Here is a 9,309-nt window from a genome sequence, read left to right on the forward strand (position 1 = left end):
CAACTCTCTGATCTCTTTGACATGCACATTCTGTCTGGTGGCTTTTCTTTACAAATGTCTTTTGTGTTTTGATTCCCCTCCTTTGTGTGTGAATTCCTTCTTTTTCTCTCTGCTGTCCTCATTGTGCTTGGTAGCTCGGTTCGGGTGTAATGCTATTAGATCAGGATAATCCAGGCTTGGTTTATCTGTGTGACTGCCTCTGAAGATTAGTGAAAACCAATGTTATGGGCTCGATAAAGTGAACTGGTTCAGAAGGGCTCTTCTGTCAGGCTGGAGATGCTCAGGAAAATGACGGCAGATTTTCATTAACCAGATTGAAGTGTAATGTCTTGTAATTGACTTGAGCCCTGGTGGGATACCCGTGCCTCCAGGAGACAGCCCAACTGCCATGCAGTGCTTTGTGCCCCGTTCACTTCTGCAGGACTGGGCAGAACTGAAATCAGCTTAGTGCAAGTATGGCAAAACGCCTGTGGAGCATGTCTTGTTTGTTGTTTGGTAGCAATTTGAGTTTTGTGGGTGTTTTACAACTGGAGGATTATCTGGGAATTTGAATTTTCTGAGCTGAGGCTTTCCAGTAACTTCCCACTTTAGTGCTGTCTGCAACAATGGTGCCTGAACTGTGCTCCGGTGAGATCTGTAGACTTCATTTGAGCTTCAGTGTAGCAAATCTAATATGAAAGAAGCGTAAACCCCTTGTCTGTGCTGTTTTGTCCCTTTAATATCCTCTGCATGTGGATTGCCTGTGGTGTTTGAGATGGTTTGGGAGAGGACAGTGGGCTGTTGGATGATGTAGGCTGACTGGCCAAAGCTCTACAGTAGCACCTTCTTTGCAGCACCGGGGAGGACAGCACAGAAGGATGTTTTTCTTGCTCTTATGTCAGTGGTAGGCCACTCTGTAGCAAGCGAAGGGCTTCTTGCTGGCAGCTCTTGGTCTTTTGGTGGCTTCCTGAAGAGACTGGCTTAGAGAGTGTCAGGGCTGCGAGGGCCGCCTGTGCCTGGCAGGCTGGCTTTGGGGAAGGGAGTCGCAGTCCCCGCAGTGAGATCCCATTTCTAAATCTCTTTCGCAGGTGTGGAATGTGCTGTTAACATCAATGAGTGTGAGGAGGGTCCCTGCAAGAATGGAGCTGTCTGTGAGGATGGCATTGCTGACTATACCTGCCACTGTGCCCCTAGCCAGGATGGCATTGTATGGGGAGGGAAGAACTGCTCTGTCAAGCTCACTGGGTGCCAGACGCACGACTGCCAAAATGAGGCCTTGTGCATCCCAACCTACCAAGCTGAGAGCCATGGCCACCTGTGCCAGTGCCAGCCTGGTTTCTATGATGCCACATGCTCAACACCAACAACGTTTTCCTTTGCTTCCAGAGGGTATCTCCTCGTTGAGCTGCCCATGAACAATCAGAGCAGGCGGGACGTAGCAGGAGATCAGCTTGCCAGTGTCTCCCTCCGGTTCCGAACCACCTTGCCCAGCGCTATCCTTTTTTACCGAGGCCATGAAGCTGAATACTTGTTCCTGGAGCTCTTTGATGGCATTCTGCATGCAGGACTGAAGAGGGAGGATGTTGGGTACCTGCTGCTCCTGGAGGGGCTGAGAGTTGATGATGGCCAGTGGCATAAAGCTGAAGTTGTTTTGCACAGCAGTGTGCAGCTGAAGCTCTGGCATGACTCCTGTGATGCAGGTGTCTGCCTGCAGAGCTCTCCTCTCCCAAATGGCACTGCTGCGATCCCGCGTGCCCTCCTGAACATGTACATTGGAGGTGCTGAGGATCCCATGGCCAACAATACACACAGCCAGCAAGGCTTTGTTGGCTGCCTGGAAGATGTTCAAGTCGACGCTGAAGCTGTGCTCCCGGTGGATCTGCCTGCGGGCGAGTCCTCCCCGGTGAAGCGGGGCTGTGACCGGACAGAGTGGTGCCTCTCCCAGCCCTGCTTTCACGGAGGGCTCTGTGTGGACCTTTGGGCAACCTTCAGGTGCGACTGTTCCCGGCCCTACGGAGGTCCGACCTGCTCATATGGTGAGTGCCATGTCATTTACACCTGCCAGCTCCTCTGCCAATCGGTGCCTCAAAGACACGAGATAAACGCGGATGCTAGCTCTGGAAGCAGTATTTTCCCTGCAGGAGGGCAGGGAAATTGTTTCACTGTGGAAAGTTGATCCTGAGCTTTGAAATTGAGGATGAATAGGAATGTATTGCTTTATAGATAAAACACAAAGTGTTAAAGGAAGCTCTTGGACAATTGGGAGTTACAATCATATCTGTTTGCATTTTTTTGTTCCTGCAAGGCTTGTATTAATATTGTTCCAGTTTTTTGTCTCGCTTCTGAGCCCTGAACATGGCAAATACAAAGTTGTTCTGCTGTTACTAAATTTGCTAATTTTAAAAGCAACTTTGTAGCTTAAAAGTCCTTGAGTAAGTCTGCGAGGTGGGAAGGGCGCTGCTAGACCTGGATTTCCCTCTTCTGCTACTTGGGTGCTTGAACTCATGCCCTCCAGAGAGAGTAAGGACACATTCATCTATTTCTTAATTTCACAGACCTGTGTGGAGAGAGAGCAGAATTACTATGATGCACATTGAAAATATTGGGAAGAGAGATCTTGCCCCATTCATAAGGAGTTGCAGCTTAGAATGTCCCTGTGCTGGCTGCATTCCCCTTGTCATTGAGCTGATGTGTGTTTCTTTTCTCTTCCAGAGCGCCCAGCAGCAACATTTGGCCTAGAGAATTCCACCAGCTTTGCCTCTTTCACCCTTTCTGAAAGCCTTGGTGCAAACTTCAACATCTCCTTTTTCATTCGTAGTCGGAAACCTAATGGTCTGTTATTGCAAATCAGCAACGAAACTGACCCCTGCCTCACCATATACTTGAAGAACGGCAAGCTCAAGATACAGATGTTATCCACAGATACTGTGACGTTTCCAGAAAATCTAGTTGATGGGAGAAGACATTTGGTAGCTCTGTCTTTCCAAGGAGGAATTGTTGGTGCTCACCAATCAGACACACATGTGGAGCTAGGACAGCTTGTAGCAAGACCTCTTTTAGCTGGTTCTGAAGTGTACATTGGTGGACATCTGAACCCAGAGAGCGCTGACATGTGGGGAGGCTATTTTAAAGGCTGTTTGCAAGACATCCAACTGAACAGCCACCACATACGGTTTTTTCAGATTGAGAACTACAGTCTGCCCCAGGAACTCAATAGGACTCAGAATGGCAATCTTGTGAATGGCTGCATCTCCGATGACACCTGCAAGGTACGATGTCTCTTGTTTGTCTCTACGTGTGTGCAGTTGTTTGTTATAGTTTCCTTCTACCAAATTCTCTTAGATCCAAAGATGAATTACGCTGCTCCTGAACTCCACTATTTTGTTTTTCAGTCTGAACCGTGTCAGAATGGTGGCAGATGCATTGTCACTTGGAATGATTTCCATTGCAGCTGTCCAGCAAATTTCACTGGGAAATTTTGTGAAGAGAGAGTCTGGTGTGAAAGTGACCCATGTCCTGAAGCTACCACCTGTGTAGATGTTGTAGCAGGATATGTGTGTAAGTACTGTTCTGCCCCTTATGTGTTGGCAAAATCCTTAATGTTCAGTGTCTAGAATCAGTATTCTACTTGCTGCTGCTGCAGTAAATATAAACACATGCCGCAAAAAGCAAACAGAGAAGGATGCCCAGGTACACACTCTTGCAGGCAGCCATTTCCAGAGTTTCAGGTTATGTCACTGAGTAGGACCCAACTAAGTTATTGCAAACGTGTCTCAGCCTTCTCCTAAGACAGGACCATGGAGCATGAAGAAGACTAGTTAGCTAATGATGCCCTGATGTGGAGGGAGTCCTGTCCAGTGGCTAGAAAGTGTCCTGAAACTCATGATGTTGGGGTGTTCCCAGCTCTGCCACTGCTGCTTCAGCAGCTTTCGACACATTACTTTCCTGACTTATGTTCTAGTTTCTCTATCAGTAACAGGGGAATAGTTGTGTTTTTGTGCAGTGTGTGAGTAAAAACTTCTACACAGGAGCTGGTTATTATTATTAGAGGTAAAATTGTAAACAGGAAGAGCTTTAAGGATGCCAGCAGCCAGGCCTGTAATCCTGCTCACACTAAGCTTACATGATTCTTAAGGGAGAACAACCAGCCGGGAGTTTGCCATTGGTCTGCCTCAAACATGACACCAACTGTCTTTCAAATCCCTTCTGCTCTACCCCTTTATTTATAGGTCTGGCTAATGCAACGTTTAATAGTTATGCTGCCATTGAATTTACCACCAATACATCGGTGACTAGAACTCTGAGCAGCGTCCACGTGGATTTCAGAACCAGGGATGAAGATGCTGTTTTGCTCCGCGCTGTGGAAGAAGTGGATTCCCTCCAGATAGCCATTAAGAACTCCTCCCTGCTCGTTGACATCAGGAGTGGGAACAGCATCGAAGGTGTCAGCTTCCTGAGTCAGAAGTCCGTCACGGACGGCGCCTGGCACACCATCTCCATGTCTATGGAAGAGCCGTCTGCGCCTTCTTCCAGGTGGCTGGTGCGTTTGGATGGGTCCGTTAATACAACGCTGCAGGGAAATGCTGGGAACTTGGACTTCCTAAAGAACAACGCGCTGATTGTTCTGGCTGAGAACTTCACTGGCTGCCTGGGACAAGTGAAGATCGGCGGCATCTACCTGCCATTCCCTGCCCATCTCTCGTACCCCCAGCCAGAACAGTTCCAGCACTCCGGCAGAAGGACCATCCAGCTGGGCTGCCGCGGGGCCGACGTTTGTGCCTCCAGCCCTTGCCTCAATGCTGGCACCTGCGAGGACTTGTTCAATTCCTTCAGCTGTGCCTGCAGGGCTGGCTGGGGGGGGCTGCTGTGTGAGGCTGACATCGATGAGTGCCAGTCAAACCCTTGTGTTCATGGGAACTGTGTTGATGCAGTAGCAGATTTCCAGTGTGAATGCTTCCGGGGATTCATTGGGAAGAAATGTGACATCAACGTCGATGACTGTGTGCGGCACCAGTGCCTGAATGGAGCTACCTGCGTTGATGGGGTGTATGGCTACTCCTGCAAGTGCCCCCCTCAGTATTCGGGACCTCGATGCGAGTAAGTGCCTTGGTTAGTTTGATGCAGGGGTCAGAGGAGTCCCTGGGTAAATTGGTCTTTTACTTTGGACACTTTGGGAAATTTTTTCATTGCAAGTGTCTGGGAGGTGAAGCACCTAAATTCTGCTGTGAATTGGAAGGTGCTGTCCAGGTCCAAATCCTCACAAATCCTGGAGGGACAGAAATGGTCCCAGTGCAGATGGGCAGAGTGCAGAAGAGGGACAATCTACTCTCTGCTGGGAATGCTGTTTTTGATAAACCTTTGACGCAGGGTTTATAGAGATTACCTGTAGCAGGAGTTCCTAACTGCAGTTATTTTTACTACTAGTGGTACACAGCCAACTTTCAAGTGATACTTGGCCTGCTTGTGAGCAAAATGCTGCCAGTGCTTATGAAGGTGCACGTTGCTACTACCTCTGCAAAAACAAGTCCTACCCCAAGAAATATTTTTCTTTAATATTCGATAAAAATACGTATGCACTGCTAGACTGATTAACAGCATTCCTTCAAGCAAGGGCTTGGTTGTACTTTGTGGCTTTAGTCCTAAGACTAAGGGCATTGTTTCTGTGTATTGGTTAAAAAAATGTCTGTTTGAGTGTCCTGCTCCTTATCAAATGCGGACTTGGAAAAAAAAAGTTTCTTGTCACCTTACTGCCTGTACTGCTTAGCAGTGCAGTTTCATGATCCCTCCATGGAGCTCACGTAAAATTTCATGGGAAATCAGTACGGAGTCAGGAGGAGGGCTGGGGTTTTTTGATAAGGTCTGTATTTATAGCATTTTTATTAGTTTGGAAAAAATCCAGCATATTTTAGTCACAAAGGTATGTCTGGTATTGGTAAAGGACGTAGGAATCAACGTGTTACTTAAACCTCCATCTACTTGTGCCTGTTTAAATTGAACATTGAGGTAAATATTTACGCGAGTGAGCTTCAGTTATCTAATCTGCCCAGGTCGAATTTCCTGTTGTTCTTACTTCATCCTGGTGCAGACAGTTACCTAGTACGTGCATTATCCTTTTTGTGGCCTAACCAGGCTGCAGTTTGGTGTTCCAGCAGTAGCCTGTCTCTGTATTTTCATCAGTGAGAAGAGGCAACCACATGAGAAAAGCCCAGTGCTGATCCATGCTCTGGGCGTGCTCCAAGTAATGCTCTGATGTTACAGATGATTTCTGAGACTATTTCCTTCTCCACTTGTGACAAACTCCTTTCCAGATATACCAGTGAGACTGCTGACCCAAACCTGATGGCTTTAAGGGCTGTCTCTTGCTTTTGCAGGTGGCCGTTCCCACCCGAGCAGTGTGGTAAGAACTTCACCTGTCTGAACGGTGGCAAGTGCGTCAGTGAGACCTGGGGAGCCAACTGCACCTGCAAGCCGGGATTCACCGGGAGGAAGTAAGTGATATTTTCCTGATGCCTGCAAAGGAGCTAGTGCTCCGATTCCTTCATCGGTGGGATAGCTGAGCAGGTTCAGATGCTTCATCCTCTTAGATACCCTTTTGCCATTCAGACAAATTCATTGCTCCAAAACTGTAAACTGGCTGTTATTTTTAGAAGAGGTGGGCTTGATGTGATCCTGCTGACAATACCAATTTTTGCAGCATGAACTGCTTCCAAGTAGTTCTTGTGCCTCGTGAGAAGTCATTAACTATGCTAGAGACCCATACTGGCTTCAGTCATACAGAAATGACAAAAGGAGGACGGGTATGAACGAGTGAAACTTTCATGTTGTTGGACCTTGGAGAAAACACCTGAAAAAGATGCAACAGGAACTTTTCAAACAAATGAGGCTTTTGTGGGCTGTATGATCTTGTGTTCTGTGGCACAAGAACACACGTGAGAAATGTAATTTCATTCTAATACACTTTTCCTTTCCAGTTGTCAAATTAATATAAACGAGTGTGATCCAAACCCTTGCCAGAATGGAGGAACATGTCAAGACTCTGAGAACAAATACGAGTGTGTGTGCAGTGCCAGCTACATGGGAGAGCGCTGTGACATTAACGTAAGCACTTCCCTTTGCTCCTGGGAGCTCCTGTCTGCTCTTCCAGCCTGTGCGTTGTGAGGAGCAGCAGCAGTAGGCTCAGCAGGGTCCTGGGGTACTTGGGGTGTTAGTGGGACTGCCTGCATGTCACACAGTCCCCTGCGTGTGTCCTGCTGCAGCACACTGGGAAGCACACTTAGGAAACAGTGTGAAATTATTTTTTCTTGCAATGCTGTTGCACGTTAGTCTCCAGCATATGAGCCAACTGCAGCAACTCGTCAGTATTGGCATGGGTTGCCTGTGGTTTTGAGGGCTGCCTCTGCAACTTGCTGTAGATCTTATGATTCCTTGGACAGTAACCAAACTGCTGCAGTTGTACGTGTAGAAAGGAGATATTACTTGTATCTCCCCCAGAGTTTCCTGGAGAATGGAATTTGAGCTGGTATTTTATCTTGGATGAGATACTGACAAAGCACCTTCCCTCTCCCAAGATCTGGGTAGAAATGGATGTGTTTGGAGAAGTTAGCTGAAGTCAAGCTAAAAGTCATTCCAGTACAAGTAAAAATGCGCCAATCCTGCTTCCGACCCGATGGGCCTGGGGGACGGGCAGTCTCGGCGATGCTTTTCTTTCTCTGCCGAAGCAAAGCATTGCTCTTGGAGGCTGGAATCCTTCCTGGGCAGAAGCTGTTAAACCATAGACTGGCTTTTTCTCTGTAAAGCTATTGCATGGACCGGTGTCTTGTCTGGTAACGTGGGAATGTACTAACCCGTAGTGCATGGACACGGCTGCTGCCAGGGCGGGTCTGCTGCTGTTGCTGTTGCTAAGGGTCCGCAGTGCATGTGCCACCAGGTCGCTCCTGACATTTCCAGTTTGCATGCGTAGACTCCTTCAGGCATCTGTCTCCTGTGTTCCAGGACACTTCTTGTAGATTCCTTGTATTCATTTCCATCATCCCCGTTACTGTTGGCAGAACTGTCTGTCTTCTTCCTCTTACAAGGCCAGGGCCTGTGGTGGGGGCCGGGAGGAGGACAGGGGATGGCCGTTGGCTGTGTTTACTGCTAACGGCTGTAGAAGCGAAGGGCTGTTGGCTGCGCTCTCCTCCTCTTCCTCCCTCTCACCAACAGCAGCGAGCCCAGAGCGTGCAGCAGGCAGCGGGGTGGACTGCTGAAAGCTCCTGTAGTGTTGGCACTCTGGGACTAACCTGCATGCTGTGCAAAGCTGGAACTAACCCCACGCGCATCGCTCGAGTTCTGGCAGGCTCCGGGGATCAACTTGAACTTCAGTCATTTGAAAATGGCAGAAGGACTTCCAAGGGCTCTGGGAACATTCCTTCTGTGCTGTATTGCTTTGTGACATTGGCATAGACTGACTGGCATCCAACAGAGAGGAGGGTATGGAGCCTGCGATACTATTTAGGCAGTTTCACCTCATGTAACAGCGGCTGAAGCGTTGCTCAGACTCTTCGCTGCTGCTGCTCTGACTGTAGCAAATAGCTGTGCGTTCTCTTCATTAGCAAGTGGTGTGCGAGGGACAGCTTCCTTTGCAGCAGTTTTATAGCTTCAGGATTGGTCCCATAAATTGTCAGCGTTTAGCTTTGCTGTCTCCAGGGCGGGTGGCTGCCCAGCTCCGTAAATCCTGTCCATGTGCCCTGTGTGAATTATTGTAATGGTATTAACTGTTCCATCGGTAAATCTCTGTCTGTAACTCTGCCCTGTTGACATCAGCTTCACCAAAGCTGCTGGTTAAAGAGTGTCATTGATGAGTGTCGCTAGTTTGGAATTAGAAAGAAAAAATTAGAACATGTTACTGTCTGCTCTTTGCATTAAAAATAGGCCATTTTAGAAAACGTTTGCAGGTGTTTTTCTGAGAGAACGAACGTGAGCATTCTCTGTGCAGGTGCCCTCAAGCCCTGTACTTGTTCCTTGCTTATCCTTTTCCATTCAGGTACAGATATTCTGCTTTTTATTTTTTCTTTTTTAATTTTTTTTCCCTTTCATCTGACCATTTTGGGTTCTTCCACTAAAGTTATTGTAACCACTGGAGTTTCATTGTTTCTTCATTAATTTCTTTTACAGAAAGAGACTCCAGGTGCTCTCTTCCCCTCCCCACTAATTGAAGTAGCTGTCCCCGTAGCCTGTGGCTCTTTGCTGCTGCTCAGTATTGGTCTCATATTCATGATTCTCACGGCAAGGAAGAGGCGGCAATCAGAGGGAACCTACAGCCCGAGTCAGCAAGAAGTGGCAGGAGCTCGG

The 9,309-nt window shown here is 47.9% G+C and overlaps 1 protein-coding gene across 1 annotated transcript in view; it reads left to right on the forward strand.

Annotated features, from left to right (window-relative positions):
* Positions 1–9,309, forward strand: part of LOC104461889 (protein crumbs homolog 2-like) — a 32,517-nt gene that overhangs the window by 22,023 nt on the left and 1,185 nt on the right. Inside the window, exons 7-12 of the mRNA XM_010073630.1 lie at positions 1,068–2,015; positions 2,692–3,248; positions 3,372–3,537; positions 4,209–5,076; positions 6,351–6,467; positions 6,951–7,077. Coding sequence (XP_010071932.1) covers positions 1,068–2,015; positions 2,692–3,248; positions 3,372–3,537; positions 4,209–5,076; positions 6,351–6,467; positions 6,951–7,077 — 2,783 coding nt within the window. The remainder of the gene's footprint in view (positions 1–1,067; positions 2,016–2,691; positions 3,249–3,371; positions 3,538–4,208; positions 5,077–6,350; positions 6,468–6,950; positions 7,078–9,309) is intronic.

The sequence above is a fragment of the Pterocles gutturalis genome, unplaced genomic scaffold, assembly GCF_000699245.1.
Source record: "Pterocles gutturalis isolate BGI_N339 unplaced genomic scaffold, ASM69924v1 scaffold26982, whole genome shotgun sequence".
In the NCBI taxonomy this organism is placed as follows: domain Eukaryota; kingdom Metazoa; phylum Chordata; class Aves; order Pterocliformes; family Pteroclidae; genus Pterocles; species Pterocles gutturalis.